The following is a 22,551-nucleotide window of genomic DNA, read 5'->3' on the forward strand; positions in this document are numbered from 1 at the left end:
TTAAATCACCAAAATGATTCCCGGGCGCGGCACCGCTGCTGCCCAGTGCTCCCCTCACCTCCCAGGGGGTGAACAAGGGGATGGGTCAAATGCATCTAGTGTGTGTGTGACAATCATTGGTACTTTAACTTTATATAACACAAATATTAATAGCCTACCGAAACATTTGTTGTTGTTTGCTGTTCTTTTTTTAGGCTCCGTACAAGTTGCAGTAAAGCTTTGCTGGCTTTAGCCCAGGAAAACTGAAAACCGGTACATCTAACTTCACCTGTTTTTCAACTTTTAGTTTCCAGCCAGGTAATTTCCAGGGTTGTGTAAGAGCCTGTGGGAAGTCTTACTTGTAAAACAAAAAAAGAAAAAACCTAAGCAAAGTTTCTGCCGACCAATCACTGACTGGGACCCAACTATATCTCAACTTCCCCTGTTTTTCGCCTTTAGTCGACTCAAGGTGAACATGCTCCTGCATTGACAGAACTGAAAAAGAGGTTGTGACTTTGTTGATCTTACCAGAAGGAGAGGCTTCGTAATGAACAAACGGCCGGTGCGGACCATGAGTCAGCTGCCATATTGTTACTATGAAGGATATCTGGAGAAGAGGTCCTTTAAAGACAAGGTAGGGGTTTTACAATTTAATAAAAAATATTGAAAATAAATGTTCATTATAATATACACTACTATCATAAGCATCTGGTGTTCAATGTTTTGTGGAGCTTTTATGGCATGGCTGACTAAATCAAAAGTCTTCATGGGCTGGACATAGGTTGCCAACCCCTGCTGTTAAAGGGTAACACAAACTTGCATGCTCGGAAACTTTTTTTTATATTCTTACTTAAGTACCTGAAGGTAAAAATGCAGCATGTGGTCCCTTAAGGTAACACTGAGGAAGCAATAGTTTTTGGTCATTAAATGTAAGTCAGTATTAAGGTGTGCTATTTCTCTAGGAAATGACCCCAAGATTAATACGCTTTCTTGTGAATGTGTCAGGCCACATTGTCATTCATAATAATCCCACGCACACTTGTAAAACATATAGTGTACATTAGTTGTAATTCTAAATACATGCATGCATACAAGAAGTGATTGACTTCTTGTATGCAACTACATTATGGACTATGAAAGTCACACATCCTTAACTGATACTGCCAAAACAATGCATTTGCTGTACTTTTTTTTTTTTACTCTTTATAGGTGTCCTATAATGCAAAACCAACTTGTATTACCTGTTGCTGTGTATTTTGGATCCTAATAAGTATAGGGGATGACATAGATATTTATAAAACAATCCTGCCTTTTTCCCAAACATACTACGAACGAGCCCTTTGGAATTTGAGACTTCAGTGGCGTATTTTGCCCTATTTTATGTAAGCGGATATCTCTATATATGGTTGGAGGTTTACCGAAAGACCTTTGCGAAAGTTTGCTATTTTTGTTTAGTTGTAGTCGAAAGTTGTAGTCAAAAAGTTTTTTCTTTTTCTCTATCATCTTGTTGTGGGGCAGACTGGCATCAATCAATCAATCAAAGTGTATTTGTATTACCCTTATTCACAAGTGTCTCAAAGGGCTGCACGAGCCACAACAACGTCCTCGGATAAGATCCCACATCAGGGCAAGAAAACAACTCAACCCAATGGGTTACAAAGCACATGCATGCTGAAATGTTGCAATTTTTTAAGAAAAAGTAGCATATAGTTCTTATTTATATCCGTCAGCAGATTCGATACGGAGGCGCTAAAAACAATAACATGTCTGACATGTTGGAGACGCAGTCTAAGGAGCTTTGGCCCGAAGGAAGGTTTTGAAACGTAAATAAGACCGCCCACAGAAAGCAGCTCAAAAACGGTCCGTAAAACAATCCATGCAAGATTTTGATCAAAGGTCCACCATTCCATGTTATGTAGATGACAAGGAAGTCTTTATTTAAATGTGGAAGCAAATCACAAGACGACCACATTAAAGAATGGCGCAGTTCAGCCTCAAAAGTTAAGTGCTAGAATTTGAAGTTCGAGGAAAAACTTTCTAGAAAATCGCGCCCAGAGGATCAAACAAAACTTGCAGGTCAAACAATCGCCATGTCCAAAGTTAGCAAACCCAGTGGACAGTTCCGTTGAAGGTTGAAATTCAGAATGTGTCAGAATGTGTTGATAATTGTTTATACACAAAAATATATTTTATTGTACCACGCAAATGGAAACATTTATATGGACCACACAAATGTAGTTGAAAGCATAACGGCCAATTCAAAGCAAGGACATTTTTACCAAGAACCTTGTCAACATGTTATGCCTACTTTGCAACTAATAATGTTTAGTTTAACAAGACAGTGAGTACAGCCTGCCAACACAACATACTTCTTACAGTAGCTAGTGAACATAACTCTAATATTATTGCTCTACAACTGCAACAACTTCCTGCTCGTTTACGTCACTACTAGTTTTACTTTTCTTGATTTGTATCCGGTTAACTTACTTTCACGCTTGTATGACAATTAAGAATATTAAGATATGGCCCAAAACATACTGTTAAAAAGTTCATCAGCATCGAACAAAAATATTCACTTAACATAAATATAAAGTTCCTACAGTAACATTTGCTCATTAAATATTCTACATGTGTCTATAGCTCCATATATAGCACTAAAGCATATATATGCCTCTTACTGTAAATAAAATAAACCTGGGAACTGTAACTACGTTTTTTTTTTACAAGTCAAGAGATGTACGTCAGAGCTACAGATGCAATTTGTTGGAATGCCGACAACTTTAAAACCTGTCTGACTGTCTTGTTAACGAGCTGTAAGACGGAAAAAGTTTTGCGCGTCTGCTTGCAATCAAAGGAATGATAAGTTACGTGCTTTTTCCTGGCAGTCCCCACTCCAGCTGGAGGCCACAAAATATTCTGGAAAGTTGTCAAAACCGCAACAATTGAAGAGAATTACACATAATGATGCCAAAATGCAATTATTTCAATGGGAGTGAATGTTTTACGAGCTAAACCACCGTGTGAAGCACCTTAGGGCGTTAAATTTATAAACTTGTACACATTTTTGTCATGACAAGGCTTGTCCAAACTTTTTATATATATACTTAGACAAACTTTATTGATCCACAAGGGAAATTGTTGTATATATAATATATCCAATCCAATCCTATCCACTTTATTTATATAGCACATTTAAACAACAAAATGTTTCCAAAGTGCTGCACAACAATATTTAAAAAAAACATTCAAATACTATCCTATGCTCCACCAACGACTGAATAAAAACAAAAAAATAAAAAATTCAAATAAACAAAAAAATAAATACATATAAAACCAATGTAAAAACAATATAAAATAAAAATGGCAGACAAATATTTTTAAGGGTGAAACCAATTAAAACAGAAAATATAAATCAAAATTATAAATATATATAATTGTTATACTATAAAGCAGTGGTTTCAAACTTTTTTTCCCCAAGTACCACCTCAAAAAAACACTTGGCTCTTCAAGTACCACCATAATGACCAACAATAAAATACAGTAGCACGGTAGGCCTGAATATTCATTAAAAAACAGTCAGAGGTTCTATTCAACTATAACATTTAAAATTTTGGGGCATAACACTATACACAGTTTGAACAGTAACGCTGTATTTAAATGGAGCCCGAGTACCACTGGCGGTGCATGTATCACGGTTTGAAAATCCCTGCTATAATGTACATATAAAGTTTCAAAAAGAACATATACCCTGTTAAAAGTGTCAAAAGACGATAGAAGATGCATTGTAGATTTTATGCATTAAAACGGATGATATTGTGCTATATATATTTAGACTGTACCACTCCTCTCTGGGGGGGGAGGGGGGGGGGGGGTACTAGGATGACAGGGATGCAAAAAAATAACAGTGTAATACTTTTCCATAAAACAAATGTAGTGCAGCATGGGAGTGCACGGAAGAAACTTGTCAAGTTACAAAGAAAATGATCCAAGGAGCAGAAGGTAAAACCAAAAAGGCTAGATAGAGGTTCCCAAACGAGTACCACCCCAGAAAAACACTTGGCTCTCCAACATTAAAATACAGTAGCGTAGTAGGCCTAAGTATTCCTTGAAAACGCGGCAGGGGTTTTTCTAACTCTGGGGTGTCAAACTCAAATACAGAGTGGGCCAAAATTTAAAACTGAACAAAGCCGCGGGCCAAGGTTGAACAGATTAACCTTTTAATAGGGACCCAAACAAGTTTTGCATTGAACATTGAACAAGCAAGGCTTATATACAGTAACTTTATAGTGACATGCAAAATCGAGTTTCAAGTAATAATAATAATAATTAAAAAATATCAATGGCACATCAAATAAAATTTAAATGCACATTTAATGCCTCTTTTCTATTTGCAGCCTTCTGAGGTAAATATCAAAATATATTGTAGCGTACCGAAAGAGTTAGTGCTGCAAGGGGTTCTGGGTATTTGTTCTGTTGTGTTTATGTTATGTTACAGTGCAGATGTTCTCCCGAAAGGTGTTTGTGATTCTTGTTTGATGTGAGTTCACAGTGTGGCGCATATTTGTAACAGTGTTAAAGATGTTTATACAGCCACCCTCAGTGTGACCTGTATTGCTGTTGACCAAGTATGCGGTGCATTCACTTATGTGTGTGTTATAGCCGCATATATTATGCGAGTGGGCCTGCACGCTGTTTGTATGGAGGAAATGCGGACGTGACGACAGGTTGTAGAGAATGCTAAAGGCAGTGCCTTTAAGGCACGCCCTCAATATTGTTGTCCGGGTGGAAATCGGGAGAATGCTTGCCCCGGGAGATTTTCGGGAGGGGCACTGAACTTCGGGAGGATTGGCAAGTGTGAGAAATTGCGGTGTTACAGCGGCACCGCTGCTGTGTAATAACGGCGGGCCAGCTGTAATGTTAATTTGATATTGCCTGAAGGGCCAAATTAAATTACACGGCGGGCCAGAGTTTGACACCCATGGTCTAACTAGTATATTTAATATTTTCGGCAACTGTAACATTACACGCATATACATTGTACCATGAATTGATTAAAGTGAACTCGGACTTAAACAAGTTGAAAAACGTATTTGGGTGTTACCATTTAGTGGTCAATTGTATGGATTATATACTGTACTGTGTAAACTGTATTGTTTCATTTAATGTATTCTCTTCCTTTGCAATCTACTGATAAAAGTTTCAATCATTCAATCAATCTAATACATATTTACAGACTTCTTTGGCGTACCACTGGATGAAGTACCTGTAGTGGTACACGTACCATAGTTTGAAAATCACCGGGCTAGATTGACTAGTCACTAAGGGGAAAGCAGGAAACAATGCAGAGTGTGAAAGTGCAGTAAAACAAACAATCCAACAGGAAGTACGTACCAAAATAAAATCACCAAGACAGGAAATGGCACTTAACACAGGAAAATAGCGAACAAGGTCAAAACTGTCAAGTGGGATCATGAAGGATTAGTCAATTCCACACACTATGCAAATGTCAACACTTTTGTAATCAATGTTTCCAACCCTTGTTTATATAAAAATATAAATCAAATATCAATGGGTTGCAATGTTATTTATGATTAAAGGGATGTTTTTTTAACTGTACATCTGTCTTTGTCCATTTAATAAAATGACATCCTTCCTGTGTGTGTGTTCAGAAATCTCGCAAACTGTGGACGTGCCTCTGCGGCACAACACTTTTCTTCTTCAACGACAAGAGGGACACTGAAGTAAGTTGAAAGTGTTGGCATTTGAAACATTGGATGGAAGACTGTGCAGATGTTATTCAACTTGACACTCTATGTTGGAACAGTACCTGGAAAAGCTGGATCTCAGTGGACTGACTGAAATCACGGATGACACCTCGGTGGATTGTAACCTGGATGCAGCAAGACTGAATCTCCAAATTAAAGACGTCCAAATCGGATTTTCTGTAAGGGAATATTTGAAATTAGGAAGACTGTATATATAGCTATGTGGAGACATTAGGACAAACTAGTTTACATTTTATAAAGACATCCTTAGTTTTATAATCATCAAGCAAATGGCATCTTTTTTTAATTTATTTATTTAGTTTTACTAATTTTGCTTAAATTTGACAGGCTCCGAACGCAGAGGCCCGTGAGCTTTGGAAAGGCTTCATTCAATCCGTGTCTGAGGTTTGTTTTCCTCCTTCACTTACTTCCCTAAGCATTCGTGTCCAGTGGAAACTCCAGACCCCTAGGACTAGCCGGATCACTAGGGTTGTACGGGCATACAAATGTTTTAAATTATATTTTCCTCCAAGGTTATATTTCTCCTATTTTGTTGAGAAGAATTGTTGTACATCCTCGAGTAGCAGGTTATAGTTTGCTTTGTACATAATTTTAGCTCTTTGCAAATGCACCAAATTGTTGAATTTCAATAATTGTGATTCAATAAATAAAGGGTTTGTATGTTCTCTATATCCAACATTATGTGCTATTATAATTGATCTTTTTTGTAACACAGTTAGTGGATGAAGCGCACATATGTAGTTGTTTACCCACATTTCTGCACAATAATTCAGATATGGAAACACTAGCGAGCAGGAAAAAATATGAACTTATTTTTGGTCTCGAACATGTTTTGCTTTATTAATTATTTACGTGTTTCTTGCTACTTTATGTTGTATATTTTTTACATGAGATTTCCAATTCATTCTATCATCTATTATTATACCCAAAAATGTGTTTTCTTTATAAAATAATCCCCCCAAAAAAAGAAAAGAAAAAAATAGTAGTGAAATATTACCTCACCGCTCCCGTATTTAACATGAAGTTGTTTGTGTTTGTGCAGCTGTCGGTGTCTTCCTCCCTCAACCTGCTGCCGGGACAAATACTCAATCTCGAAGAGGTGGTGAAAAAGGAGAAAGAGAGACAAAAAAACATGCCGCAACGTTCTCCCACCCCGAATGTTGACCTCAATGTGGACATGCCAGAGTGAGTTAGTTCATTGTGTTTTTCAACCACTGTGCCGCGGCACACTATGGTGCAGTGAAATACAGTCTGGTGTGCCATGGGAGATTATGTAATTTCACCTAATTAAAAATATTTTTTTGCAAGCCAGTAATTATAATCCGCAAATAATGTGTTTGTTGTTTAATGTCGGTGCTGCCTAGAACTCGGCAGAGTATCCGTGTAATACTTTTCCATATCAGCAGGTGGCAGCAGGTAGCTAATTGCTTTGTAGATGTCGGGAACATGGTTTATTGCGATCACAATATGAGGGAGGCAGCGTAGAGGTAAAAAGGTATCTAACGCTTAAACCTAAAATAAACAAGTGCCGCTAAGAAAAGGCATTGAAGTTTAAGGAAGGCTATGCAAAACGAAAATAAAACCAAACTTGCTGCAAAGTAAACAAAAACAGAATGCTGGACGACAGCAAAGACTTACAGCGTGTGGCGCAGACGGCGTCCACAAAGTACATCCGTACATGACATGACAATCAACAATGTCCCCACAAAGACGGATAGCGTCCGCACAACTTAAATAGTCTTGATTGCCAAAAGGTGCGGGGAATAGCGTTCAAGGAAGACATGAAACTGATAGAGGAAAACTCCAACAAAACAGGAAAAGCCACCGAAATAGGAGCGCAAGACAAGAACTAAAACACTACACACAGGAAAATGTTAAAAAACTCAAAATAAGTCACAGCGTGATGTGAGAGGTGATAACAGTACACCTACTTTGAGACAAGAGCTATAATGAAGCATGCTTGGTTATGGTTTGAATTCAAATCCAACAATTGCGAAAAGTACTTTTTGTCGATATCGGCTGCTTGGTTTAATTTTTCAATGAATAAAACGAGCCTTGGCTCAGAAAAGGTTGAAAAACACTGGTGTAAAAAACTCCCCACGAGTCCAAAATCCATCTTATTGTGTTTTATTAACCTTAGTTGCTATAATATAGTTTTGCCATAGTTTTTAATTTTAATTTTCCTGAAAGAACTCTCCTGAAGGAATCAATAAAGTACTATCCATCTATAAGTTAGCATAACCAATCATTAATTGTCTTGTCTATCCTTTCATTATAACGGTAAAGGTCAGGGCGGGTTGCTTACAGACTTGCATAAGACACTTTTTCATCTGGTTGGGCTACTTTCAAAATGCAATTGTTTTGGAGGCAAAGCCAACACCCAGAAATTATATCCCAGGGACTATTAAAAGATGTCCACAATTGTACAGAGGTGTGATTAAAGTAATTAATATGCTCACTTGGTCTGGCCCACAGCTGCTTCCACCCAGTATCTCGCACGGAGGCGGAGCTTCTTCTGGAGCGAGAGGCCAGCAGAGGAAACCTGCTGCTCAGGCCCAGCAGTTACGGCAGCGCCTTCGCTATTAGCACCCGAGAAGAATTCAATGGGTAAGTAAATGTTATCATGTTGTGAACACAATTTAAACATAAGTGGTAAACATTCCAAACTACTCCATGCATTGTATATTATTATATATGTAAAACTATATCATACGTTAACACATTTAAACAGGAACAATAATGCGCAAAACAGTGTTTATGGATGGCTTAGATGCAGTCGCCGGGCCATGGAAACCCATTCCAATAAGCTCTCTGCGTACTGTACGTGGGTTAATTGGAAGGTCACAGGAAGTTTGGAGCTCTGTAGTAAGAAGAAAGCTGTAGTAGGATTTTAACTTGTTATATTATTGAAAATCAATCATTTTTGATACTTGTTTTTAAAATAAATGACACATGATTTTCATTGGACAGTGAGCTATATTTTAAAATCACTTTATCCAAAATGGAAGTTTTTACATATCAAACAAAATTACTATCCTACAAACGTATGTAAACCAATAATACAAATGAATGCACAATACCATTTTTTTTACAATATAGCTTTTGTGATTTTGCATAACATTTTTCTACTAGTGGTTTTATTTCCTCTTTTTACATTCAATAAATTATTTTTAAATTAATTTAAATAAATCGTTTTTACAATTACATTTACTACAGGGAGACCTCGAATTATTTTCATTTGCATTTCAAAGCATTTCCTATTTTGGACAATGTCTGGACAAAAATTATTGGTGATCCAGTCCAATCCAATCCACTTTACTAATATAGCACATTTAAACAACAAAAATGTTTCCAAAATGCTGCATGAAAATATTAAAAACAAGATTCAAATACTATCCACCAATGACTGGATAAAAACAAAATAAATGAATATAAAAATCATGTAAAAATAAATATGACTAAAACGATTTTAAAGGGTAAAACAAATAACAATAAATAGAAATAAAAATGTCAAAAGACAGAGGACCTCACAACTCACATAGTGTTAAAAGCCAGAGAATAAAAGTGGGTCTTAAGACGAGACTTAAAACAGTCCACTGTGGGAGCAGTTGGAACATGGAGGGGCAGAGTGTTCCAGAGTTTAGGGCTGACCACAGAGAAGGAAGGCCCTGTCTCCCCTGGTTTTATGTCTTGTCCTAGGCACTTTGAGGTATATCTGGCTCAGGGACCTCAGAGTGCAGGCAGGAGTGTAAATTTGGATGAGGTTCGATATATAATGAGTTGCCAGTCCATGCAAAGCTTTAAAACCAAACAGAACATTTAAAAATCAATTCTAAAATCAACAGGGAGCCAGTGCAAATATGCTCGCAATTCTGGACTAACTGCAACCGGAAGGGATCTTTTTGGCTAATGTGATGACTTCAAGATATCAATTTAACAGTGTACATTTTCAAAAGATAAATTATGATACTTTCGGAAAGGGTAAAGCATGGTTTCATTTGCAATCTTGGCTCGTCTCCAATATCCAACATCTTAGACAAGACTCACAAATCCACATATAAAATTGACCGTGGTGCAACATTTAAACCAAAACATCTCCAATAAATATTATGTGAACTCCACAAACATTATATAGATTCACCCGGTCACAACATTAAATACACCTGCACAATCGGCGACCAATAAAGTCTGCTTTTAGCAGGAGTTATGTCACTGCATGTCCCACAACTGTATTATTATGCACATGCAAAGGTTAAATAATAATATGTTTACCTAGTATTAAATTACTTTTTTGTGTTTCCTCATAGCCTGAAGCAGAATGAGATGAGTTCCTTGACTAAATGTCTAAATAAGTACATCTGTATAAATCGGTATCAACCGATACCGATTTATACAGTCGTGGAATTAACACATTATTATGCCTAATTTTGTTGCAATTCCCCGCTGGATGCATTAAACAATGTAACAAGGTTTTCCAAAATAAATCAACTCAAGTTATGGGAAAAAAATGCCAACATGGCACTGTCATATTTATTATTGAAGTCACAAAGTGCATTATTTTTTTAAACATGCCTCAAAACAGCTGCTTAAAATTTGGGACATGCTCTCCCTGAGAGTGCATGAGGAGGTTGAGGTGGCCAGGGTTGGGGGAATGGGGGAGTTGAGGTGGAGGGGGTGGGGTGTTTAGTGGGGGTGTATATCGTAGTGTCTCGGAAGAGTTACTTCTGCAAGGGGTTCTGGGTATTTGTTCTGTTGCGTTTATGTTGTGTTACAGTGCGGATGTTCTCCCGAAATGTGTTTGACATTCTTGTTTGGTGTGGATTCACATTGTGGCGCATATTTGTAACAGTGTTAAAAATTGTTATAAGGCCACACTCAGTGTGACCTGTATGGCTGTTGACCAAGTATGCCTTGCATTCACTTGTGTGTGTGTGAAAAGCCGTAGGTATTATGTGATTGGGCTGGCACGCAAAGGCAGTATCTTTAAGGTTTATTGGCATTCTGTACTTCTCCCTACGTCCGTGTACACAGCGGCGTTTTAAAAAGTCCAAAATTTTACTTTTTGAAACCGATAATTTCCGATATTACATTTTAAAGCATTTATCGGCCGATAATATCGGCAGTCTGATATCGGAAATCTCTACATTGAACCTTAAGATTTGACGCTTTGGCATTGTTCAACACCAGTATCCAACACTGTAATGAATGAGTCAGAAAAGACAAAATTCATCATCTTTGTGATATCAGCCCACATGAATAACATTGTTTGAGAGCATGAAATTTGTAGTCAGTTTCTCAGATTAAGCCCAATAAGAACCAAAATAAAATATATACATAAACAATTGTCATAAAATTACATGCATAAAGAACACATACCCATTTTTGATATGAAAGCTGCCCATACAGTATAAAATGTGCATTAGGTGTTCATTTGTCCTCATGTGTTGTCTTTCTCCATTTTCAGTCCTATCTACAAACATTATCACGTGAGCCGCAATCCCGACGACAGCTTCACCATCAATTTGGACAGGCCTGTAAGTTTTCTCTTATTGTGTTTGCGAAAATGTGAAACCCTAAGTCTAAATGTTGGGTGTTGGACAACAGAGAAAAATTCTGAATGATATTCTTGTGATGCCACTTATGAAATACTCTGCATTTTCTGTGGCGCTGGTTTATGTAACTGCTGTTTTAACTTCAAAACACATTTTCCCTAGGAAATAATGTACAGAAAAAACATTTTATTAACTGCACAGGCAATATTTTTATATTTGACCATTGCTATTTATGGAACTTGTTTCATCCCTTGTGTGTGTGCCCTAAGGAAAATTAAGTTACCAGGAGTAGCAACACCCTATGCCACACACAAGGCAGTCATAGCAATAGCCTGCAGTGTACACAAAAAAAACAATAATAAAGAATAAAACAGCTTTAAAAACATATCCAAGGCAAAAGACTAATTATAGCACATTGTCCAGTTAAAAAAATGTCCTTTTGTATGCACTAATCAAATTCTGTATTGTCATAAAGTGTACGAATGTATTTTAAATTCTTAAATGCAAATTTAAAAAAATAAATGTCGGACCATTTTTTAAAATTTTCACTTCTGAAACAAAAGTTATTTAATGATACTTTTTTTAAGATGACAACAGGACTCCTGCTGAACAAAGATGTTAGCATTGTGCTAAAAACATGCTAAACGCAAAAGAAAAGCTAAAAATACTGCTTCCGGTTCAATTTGTCAACACACAAATAACCACACATTTTTGGATTTTGGATGTTTGTGTTTATCTGGAAAATTTCAATCCATGAAAGGAAAACAGCACAAAATCCAATTTTATGGTAATATTTTAATGAAAATCAATCCGTTTTTGTTTGTTTTAAAATCTGCCATATATAATAAAAATCGAAAAACGGCCCTGATTTTATTTTTTGATTTGCGTTTCAGAATTGGAAATAGAATGAATGGAAGGTACATGGACCGATTTACTTAACCACTGAGTAGTAAGATTAAAAAAAAACAAAAAAAAACATGAAATCTGTAAGCCAGTCTGGTCCGTGTACCTTCCGTTCATCCATCCATCCATTTTCTACCGCTTATTCCCTTTCGGGGTCGCGGGGGGCGCTGGCGCCTATCTCAGCTACAATCGGGCGGAAGGCGGGGTACACCCTGGACAAGTCACCACCTCATCGCAGGGCCAACACAGATAGACAACATTCACACTCACATTCACACACTAGGGCCAATTTAGTGTTGCCAATCAACCTATCCCCAGGTGCATGTCTTCGGTTCATTCTTTTTCCAATTCGTAAATGCTTAAGTTATTTAATGACACTTTTTTTAAAACGACAATAGGACTCCTGGCGAACAAAGATGTTAGCGTTATGCTAAACACAGGCTAAATGCAAAGGAAAAGCTAAAATACTGCTTTCAGTTCAATTTGTCATCACACAGATAACCACAAATTTTTGCATTTTGGATAAACATGAAATGGATTTTTGTGTTTATCTGGAAAAATAAAAAAAAATAAGAAGGTAAACAGCACAAAATAAAATTTAATGGCAATATTTAAATGAAAATCAACCCGTTTATGTTTGTTTTCAAATTTGCCATATATAATACAAATCCATAAACGGCCCTAATTTTATTTTTTGATTTGCGTTTCAGAATTGGAAATAGAATGAACTGAAGGATTTACTTAACCACTGAGTAGTAAGATTTATAAAAAAAAAATCATAAAATCAGTAAGCTTATTCCTAATCCTTTTCGTACATGTTCAATTGTGCAGTGTCTTCAATCTAGCAGCATGTTTAAAAAAATTAATAAATCACAGCTCGAGCTGTACCATGATGTACTCTTTTGCATCATGTTAATAAATATTGTGCGCCTGGTTTGACAACGCCCTGCTTGTGCAAAAAAAAAAAAAAAAAAAATAGCTATGTTGCATATTGAATAAGATTTGCCATCAAGATTATTTCTGCTTCAAGCTAAAAGATGTCATGTCTGTTCAGGTCACCTGTGCGTCGCTACCTGACATCGTCCATTACTTCATGGACACCACGGACGGCGCTCTGATCTCTCTACCACGGGAAGACACCTACGAGCAGAAAATATGTAAGTACAGTACGTGCATTATTATGCATGTGCATCTCCTAGCTTTAACTCTAGTCATGACCTTTCCGGTGCATTTCTTTCGCAGCTTTTGTTGGCTTCGATAATGAAAATGGAGAGAGGACTGTGCGGGATGCCGCTGTGGACGTCACCACGCTTAATTTGCCAACCAAACCAGGTACGGTGCCAAAACTAAACAAAAGAAGCAGAAAAATGTTGACTGTATGCCAAACGAAACGTGGCTTTAGTTTTTTTTTTATTGACGCCGCTGAAGTTAAACGCACACTTGCACCCTTTCTTCCATCCATCCAACCATTTACTACCGCTTATTCCCTTTGGGTTCGCGGGGGGCGCTGGAGCCTATCTCAGCTACAATCGGGTAGAAGGCGTGCTACACCCTGGACAAGTCGCCACCTCGTCGCAGGGCCAACACAGATAGACAGACAACTTTCACACTCACATTCACACACTAGGGCCAATTTTAGTGTTGCCAATCAACCCGCACCCTTTCTTTCAGCCATAAATGATTCTAGGTTTCGCCTTAATTCCATCGGCAAAGTGGTTTTCTTTAATGTATTTTGATTTTCCAACTACGGCAGGGGTGTCCAACTCGTTTTCATTAAGGGCCACAATTCACCTAGGGCTGCTTATTACAGTAAATTTATTTGAATTTAAATATTAACACACAATTCCTTGTGCTTTTGAATTTTTTTTCTACGTACCCTTTTACCCTAACCCTTAATGGATAAAATATTGCCTTTTAAAATCATACGTAAGGGAAACAAGCATTTTATTCTCACATATAATAGGGTTAGGCGCAATAAGTGTTCAACTTCAGCCTAAACCCTTTCGGTCTGCAACATTTTTTTTTTTTAATTTATGAATGTACAACTGTTTGTTTATGAATGCACATCGGTTTGTTTGTGTAAACCTGTTTGTTTATTTTGTTGACTATTGACCGAAGAAATAATAAACTCAACATGAAATGTGTCCAAACTTTTGCCCACAAGGGTCACAAACCGAAAAGTCAAAGTATGCAGTGGCCATATTGATTTTTATAATGTAAAAATAACTGCTAAAAACAGACATTAACTACAGTACAGGCCAAAAGTTTGGACACACCTTCTCATTTCCATCCATCCATTGCTACCGCTTATTCCCTTTTGGGGTCGCGGGGGGCGCTGGCGCCTATCTCAGCTACAATCGGGCGGAAGGCGGGGTACACCCTGGACAAGTCGCCACCTCATCGCAGGGCTAACACAGATAGACAGACAACATTCACACTCACATTCACACACTAGGGCCAATTTTAGTGTTGCCAATCAACCTATCCCCAGGTGCATGTCTTTGGAGGTGGGAGGAAGCCGGAGTACCCGGAGGGAACCCACGCATTCACGGGGAGAACATGCAAACTCCACACAGAAAGATCCCGTGCCTGGATTTGAACCCAGGTCTGCAGGAACTTCGTATTGTGAGGCAGACGCACTAACCTCTCTGCCACCGTGAAGCCCACCTTCTCATTTCAATGGGTTATATTTATTTTCATGACTATTTACATTGTAGATTGTCACTGAAGGCATCAAAACTATGACAGCTATAAGGTGAAAACTATTTCAGGTGACTACCTCTTGAAGCTCATTGAGAGAATGCCAAAAGTGTGCAAAACAGTGACCAGAGCAAAGGGTGGCTATTTTGAAGAATCTAGAATATAAAACAAAAGTTTGGAAAACTCCTTCTCGCATTTTCTTTACTTTCATGCCTATTTACATTGTAAATTTTCACTGAAGGCATGAAAAGTATGAATTAACACGTGGAGTTATGTACTTAACAAAAAAAAAGTGAAATAACTGAAAACATGTTTTGAATTCTAGTTTCTTCAAAATAGCCAACCCTTGCTCTGATTACTTGTTCTGCACGCTTTTGGCATTCTCCCGATGAGCTTTAAGCACACCTGTGAAGTACAAATAATTTCAGGTGACTACCTCTTAAAGCTCATCGAGAGAATGCCAAGAGTGTGCAAAGTTTTCAGTTATTTCACCTTTTTTTTTGTCAAGTACATAACACCACATGTGTTCATTCATAGTTTTGATGCTTTCAGTGACAACCTACAATGTAACTAGTCATGAAAAAGAGAAAATGCATTGATTGATTATAAACTTTTGGCCTGTACTGTATAAATTTAAAGACAAAACACAGTGTTATAATGTAGATGACAAAGTGTACTATTATTATTTATTACAGGGTAAGAAACAACAGTAAAAATATTTTTTTAAAAGTGCAAGAAGAGGTAATGAGAAAAAGCTGACATTTTTATGCTACAAACTATTACTAATTATACACTTTGTCGTAACACTATGGTTTTAAAATAAATATTTATCTTTGCTTTTTAACAAAATAAAACAATTTTAAAATGGCCCCTTGATGGCAAAAAGTTTGGACACCACTTAGTTATTAGTATCCCAATGTCAGCAGTGTTTTCATTACATCACAAAAATTACCTCTTTTTGGTTTTATATTCTTACTGCAGTTTTTTATTTATGTTTTTTATTCCAAAGAATTCTGCGGACCAGGAAAACTCAAGCTGGGGGCCGCACTTTGGACACCCCTGTGGTATCGATGTTTATTTGCATGGTTCAATAATTCTCAAGTTTTAAGTACATGCAGCGCATACTTGTGTAAGAAAGATGAAGCACTTTCTTGAAGCAGGTTATTTCCAGGCTTTCGCGGGGCCACATAAAACAATGCCGTGGGCCAAATCTGGACCCCGGGCCTTAATTAAGCTTGACATGTGACCTAAGGTGTACCTTGGGCTGGGTACAGGTAAAAGGCCACACCAAACTTTATAGTGTACTCCTACTATTAGACAGCAATAAATACAACATATTTTCAAAATATGTAGACATAGTGATGGAGAGTAAGTGTTTTAAAGCTTCAAAGAAACTCCATATAGTGTATCTGTTAGCACAGGGGTGTCAAACGTACGGCCCGCGAACAGGTTTTATCTTGTTTGCTATGTATAAAAATGAGTCGAAATTTTTGAATGAAAAAAACTGCTGTTCTGAATGTGTCCACTAGATGTCGCAATAGCAATTATTTGTATCTTTGTAGATGATGCTACATATGTACAAAAAATAAACCACATGATGTTAGTACACCAGTCGAGGAAAATGAGCAAACCCCATATATAACATCCTTTAAGTTGATTTTGATATTATTTTTTATCGTAATAGATTGAAAATGAACACCAATGAGTTGCCTGTTGAACATTGTCACATGATTTAGTCAGAAAAACGACAAATAAAGATAGAATACTATTATCTACACACTACAAAAAGTCAGTGTTCCAAAAAATTACAAAAAAAGGGGTCTTTTATTTGAACTAAGCAAAATTATCTGCCAATAGTACAAGAAAATGTGGCTTGTCAAGACTTTCCAAAACAAGTAAAATTAGCTAACCTCAATTAAACTTTAAAATACGTATTTTCTCACTAATAACAAGTGCACTATTCTTGGTAGAAAAAAAAAGACCTTTCTGCTCAATATGTTGAAAAATATTCTTAAATTAAGTAAATGCTAGTGCCATTATCTTGACATAATAATATGCGTTTGGCATCATCCATCCATTTTCTACCGCTTATTCCCTTTTGGGGTCGCGGGGGGCGCTGGCTCCTATCTCAGCTACAATTGGGCGGAAGGCGGTGTACACCCTGGACATGTCGCCACCTCATCGCAGGCGTTTGGCATCATGATTTTCTTTTTCATGCTTGAAGTAAGAAATTGTTACTTTAAAAAAGTAGCTTTATACTTGTGAGTGTTAATGACACAGCTTTGCATCAGTTGATATTCTAGTTTCAAGCATGTTTTTGTCACGTTCGGAACACATTGAGATGCGCGGCGGTGTCAATTCAAGATGCATGGGACCAGAAAAGCAAGTTAGCAGGTAGGAGCTGGATTTAATATATACAATGACAAAAGAACACTGGTACAAAGGCAAAAGAAAACGCAAGCAACGCACGGGGAGCTAGGCTAACACTAGCACTGAGTAAAAGTCCAAAAACTGCGCGTGTCGTGCGCCCAAAAGCTAAGGTGGAACTCAGCAAGCCAAAAACAGGACCAGATAATCGAACGAGCGTGTTGCATAAAGCAGGTTACGAACCCAGACTGGACAAAGGGAGGAGGCAGGTTAAATACAGAAACAATAATCATAAACAGGTGTGCGTCAACCGGTCAGTGCAGGTGGAACAAATGAGGTAACCATGGAGACAGAACAAACAAGGAAGTGCAACCAGGAACTAAAAGAAGTCCAAAACTAACCGAACATAACTAAACAAAACATGATCCGGACCACGGATCATGACAGTTTTACTCAATATTGGTCATAAAATCTAAGCAACAAGCTGTAATATCTTACTGAGATCATTTTGGACCAAAACCCTTAAAACAAGTAAAACACTAACATAAAATCTGCTTAGTGAGTTAGACAGAAAATAAGCAACTATCACCCTTATTTGAGATATTTAATCTAAAAAAAAAAACAACCCAACAACATTATGATTTGTACATTTTTGGAATGTGCTCGGTCTATTTCTAAACAAAGAAAACAATCTGAAGTCGTCTTTATTTTTAAGTTATTGTGCCGTGATTTTACCAGTCCGGCCTACTCGGGAGTAGATTTTTTCCCCCCATCTAAAATGAGTTTGACACCGCTGTCTTAACACTTCCGTTACCAGCCAGTTGTCCTAAATCCATTTAATTGCACACAAATAAAAACATTACAAATCCGCTGCATGAGAGATGATCGGTTGTGGTTGCGTCGGCGTGCATGTCTTCCCAAAGCTACAATTCCATGATTATGAATAGAGGGTAACAACATAATGTTGTGTTTTTGCAGCAATGACAAAAGCGTCGAGTCAAGAAGAAGAAAATATCTATGTCAATGACAGCGGTGAGTACTAGTCATGCCATTGTTGCCAAACAGGCCCGATTCCATTTTCTCCCTTCTTATTTACTGATGTCATGTTTTCCAACAGAGGAGCGCATTTTAACTGACGAAAGGTCACCAGGTAAGACTCTTTCATACGTTTGTTTTGTTTTTTTTACATGGTATGGACGTTCATGTTGTGTTAGTGTTAGCAAAACACTTTTTTTGAACCTTTTCTGATTGGGATGCCCTTTTTTGTTTCGACAGAGCGGGAAATAAAACCTCAAGTGAAGTCAAGGACAGTTCCAATTCCCGCACGCCGCAAAAACCCGCCCTCCTCCCAAGCCTCAGTCACCGTCTCGACGCACAGCAAAGAGGCGAAGATGAGGATCCACACGGATCCTCTCGGCCAGAGTACGTCTGCACTGCGACAAACATTCACTTTCATTTTTCACCGTTGGTTGTACTTTAATGTTTTTAGGGAAATTATAGCACTTTTTGATTGCATTTATAGCAGGGGTAGGGAACCTATGGCTCTCAAGCCGGATCTGGCTCTTTTTATGACTTCATCTGGCTCTTAGTTAAATTTTAGCTGACATTGCTTAACACAATAAGTAATGAATAATTCCGCTGGTAATCACAGTGTTAAAAATAACGTTCAAAATATAAAACATTCTCATGCATTTTAATCCATCCATCCATCCGTTTTCTACCGCACCTGTTCAAGAAGTCGCATTAATGGTAAGAAGTGTTGTATTTATAATTGGTCACCTTCAGAATTACAATGTTTTTAAAAAGAATAAGAGACTTATTATACTCTAAAAATGTTGGTCTTACCTAAAAATGCACGCATTTTGTTGTATTCAGTGTTAAAAAATATTATGTGTCTCTCACGGGAATACATTTTAAAATATTTGGCTTCCATGGCTCTCTCAGCCAAAAAGGTTCCCGACCCCTGATTTATAGGATTAGGTACTAGTGTTTTAACGATACCAATATTTTAAAAATATTTCAGTACATTTCTAAATAAAGGGGACCACAGAAAAAAATTGCATTATTGGCTTTTTTTTAACAAAAAATCTTAGGGTACATTAAACATATGTTTTTTTTATTGCAATTTAGTCCTTAAATAAAATAGTGAACATACAAGACAACTTGTCTTTTATTAGTAAGTAAACAAACAAAGGCTCCTAATTAGTCTGCTGACATATGCAGTAATATATTGTGTCATTTTCCATTTATTTTATTTTACTAAGGACAAGTGGTAGAAAATGAATTATTAATATACTCGTTCATTTACTGTTAATATCTGCTTACTTTCTCTTTTAACATGTTCTTTCTACACTTCTGTTAAAATGTAATAATCACTTATTTTTCTGTTGTTTTGATACTTTACATTAGTTGTGGATGATACTACGGATTTGGGTGTCAATCCGATACCAAGTCATTACAGGATCATACATTGGTCATATTCAAAGTTGTCATGTATCCAGGAACATATTTCCTGAGTTTATAAACATAATAAAAGAAGATTGTTTGATGCCCAAAAATATCGACGTAATCATAGTATAATCGACTCGATACGTGCCTGTAATTGATATCATTACAGTGGATGTCAGGTGTAGATCCACCAATGGCGTTTATGTCCATTGTGACGGCGGTGAGCTACTGTGTGTCGTGAAGCATGTTTAGCTATTCCTCGTCCTGCAGGTACGATACTTGTAAGAAACTTACTTATTTGTCGAATTAGTGATTTAGAAGTAGCTAAACGTCAGCCGTTAGCTAGCTAGCCATGTCTTAAAGCAGTGGTTCTCTCATGGGGGTACGCGTACCCCTGGGTGTACTTGAAGGTATGCCAAGGGTTACTTGAGATTTTTCAAAAATATTCTAAAAATAGCAACAATTCAAAAATCCTTTATAAGTATATTTATTGAATAATACTTCAACAAAATATGAATGTAAGTTCATAAACTGTGAAAAAGAAATGCAACAATGCAATATTCAGTGTTGACAGCTGGATTGTTTGTGGACATGTTCCATAAATATTGATGTTAAAGATTAATTTTTTTGTGAAGAAATGCTTAGAATTAAGTTAATGAATCGAGATGGATCCTTATTGCAATCCCCAAAGACGGCACTTTAAGTTGATGATTAGAAATCTTTATTCAGAATTGAATCACCAGTTATTTTTATATCGTTTTCCCAAATAGTTCAAGAAAGACCACTACAAATGAGCAATATTTTGCACTGTTATACAATTTAATAAATCAAAAACTGATGACATAGTGCTGTATTTCACTTCTTTATCTCTTCTTTTCAACCAAAAATGCTTTGCTCTGATTAGGTGGTACGTGAATTAAAAAAAATTTCAAAAAAGGTTGAGAACTACTGTCTTAAAGCACCTCTCCTTGAGGGCGTTTCAGTGTTTTAACTTCACCTTTATCTTTAGTTTTATCTTTTATCTTTAGACTGTGCGCTGCCGAACATGCTCGTCTGCTCGTAAAACCAGCAATGACACGACGTGACTTTGACGCAGGCTTGGTTCGTTTCAGAGACGGTATGGTAATAAATATTATTTATTAGTATCGCGGTACTATACCAATACCGGTATACCATACAACCCTATTAGGTACCCTTAAAATTGACTTGTTTTTTTCTGTCTTATTATTCTTTGACGTTTTTGAGGTCTTTCCTCCAAACTCCAAAACACGCCAAAATTGACCACTCTTTCTATTGAACATTTCCACGACCCCTTCCAAAATGGACTCAGTAGTAGCCCCTGGAATGAAACCAGTGTCACTTAGCAACACGAACTATGGCAGGCATGCCTATTGAAAAGTCAAAATAATTTATGCCTAAGACAAACATTAAGTCTGCTATCTGGGTGTGAAGCAGCCAGGTTAGTGTGCCAATTTGTAGGAGTCCTTTAAAGACACACTTCTCCAAAATATTTTGTCTTTTCGCGACAACATTTTAACCACAGGGAAATAAATAAATAGTAGCTGGTTGAATCAACTTTCTGTATTAAATATAACATTTGTGAACTGACTTTCAATGTCTTCCTTTCTACAGCCATATCAGAGCTCAAGCAGAAGTTTGAGGACAAGAGGACGAGGTTTGCCGACTAACCTGAGAAGAGTCGACCTCTACAACAAAATCACTGTGAATGCCCCCCGACAACCCATGTGTTGCCATGACGACCCCAACTTAGTCCCATTTGCAATATCACTGTTAATAGTCTACATATGTGCAATGTGTAAAAAAAAGAAAAAGTATTTTCAAGGTTGTTGTTTTTTTAAATTGTTCATAATGGACAATGACTGCCAGATAAATGTAAATAGAGCAAACGTGTATATTCAATGTACAGTATATAGTTTTCTACAGGATATAAAGTGAATAAAAGTCAGACATGTAATGAAGTTGTTTGCCTGTTTTTCCTCTTTGACCAAAATGAAACATTTCTGGAGGGATTTTTGTACATCTAAAAAGCTTTTAGATGTGCAGTACAGGCCACAAGATTGGACACACCTTTTCTTTATTTTCATGACTATTTACATTGTAGCTTGTCACTGAAGGCGTCAAAACTATGAATGAACACATGTGGAGTTATGTACTTAACAAAAAAAAAAGGTGACATAACTGAAAACATGTTTTATAATCCAGTTTCTTCAAAATAGACAGCCTTGGCTGTGATTACGGCTTTGCGCACTCTTGGCATTCTCTCGATGAGCTTCAAGCAAACCTGTGACATGAAAACCATTTTAGGTGACTACCTCTTGAAGCTCATCGAGAGAATGCCAGGAGTGCACAAAAAAGTAATCATAGCAAAGGGTGGCTATTTTGAAGAAACTAGAATATAAAACATGTTTTCAGTTAGTTCCCCTTTTTTTTTGTTAAGTACATAACTCCACATGTGTTCATTCATAGTTTTGATGCCTTCAGTGACAATCTACAATGTAAATACCGTATTTTTCGGAGTATAAGTCGCACCTTCCGAAAATGCATAATAAAGAAGAAAAGAAAAAAAAACATATATAAGTCGCACTGGAGTATAAGTCGCATTTTGGGGGGAAATTTATTTGATAAAATCCAACAACAAGAATAGACATTTGAAAGGCAATTTAAAATAAATAAAGAATAGTGAACAACAGGCTGAATAAGTGTACGTTATATGATGCATAAATAACCAACTGAGAAGGTGCCTGGTATGTTAACGTAACATATTATGGTAAGAGTCATTCAAATAACTATAACAT

The 22,551-nt window shown here is 37.0% G+C and overlaps 1 protein-coding gene across 1 annotated transcript; it reads left to right on the forward strand.

Moving 5' to 3' along the window:
* Nucleotides 1–402: 402 nt before the first annotated feature.
* Nucleotides 403–21,714, forward strand: LOC133543316 (signal-transducing adaptor protein 1-like). Its single transcript, XM_061887814.1, has 13 exons — nucleotides 403–613; nucleotides 5,649–5,720; nucleotides 5,804–5,923; nucleotides 6,093–6,149; nucleotides 6,808–6,950; nucleotides 8,241–8,372; nucleotides 11,230–11,299; nucleotides 13,275–13,377; nucleotides 13,463–13,552; nucleotides 18,266–18,319; nucleotides 18,405–18,437; nucleotides 18,563–18,709; nucleotides 21,368–21,714. The coding sequence occupies exons 1-13, from the start codon at nucleotides 527–529 to the stop codon at nucleotides 21,421–21,423; spliced, it is 1,164 nt and encodes a 387-aa protein (XP_061743798.1). The 5' UTR covers nucleotides 403–526; the 3' UTR covers nucleotides 21,424–21,714.
* The last annotated feature ends 837 nt before the right edge of the window (nucleotides 21,715–22,551 follow it).

Source organism: Nerophis ophidion, linkage group LG26 (assembly GCF_033978795.1).
Source record: "Nerophis ophidion isolate RoL-2023_Sa linkage group LG26, RoL_Noph_v1.0, whole genome shotgun sequence".
NCBI lineage: Eukaryota > Metazoa > Chordata > Actinopteri > Syngnathiformes > Syngnathidae > Nerophis > Nerophis ophidion.

Bases quoted from the DNA above. Each gene is read 5' to 3' on its own strand.
- LOC133543316 (XM_061887814.1), top strand. From the start codon at position 527: ATGAACAAACGGCCGGTGCGGACCATGAGTCAGCTGCCATATTGTTAC. The intron at 5,924-6,092 runs GTAAGGGAATAT...TAAATTTGACAG, and splicing joins ACGTCCAAATCGGATTTTCT to GCTCCGAACGCAGAGGCCCG. The intron at 13,553-18,265 runs GTACGGTGCCAA...GTGTTTTTGCAG, and splicing joins TAATTTGCCAACCAAACCAG to CAATGACAAAAGCGTCGAGT.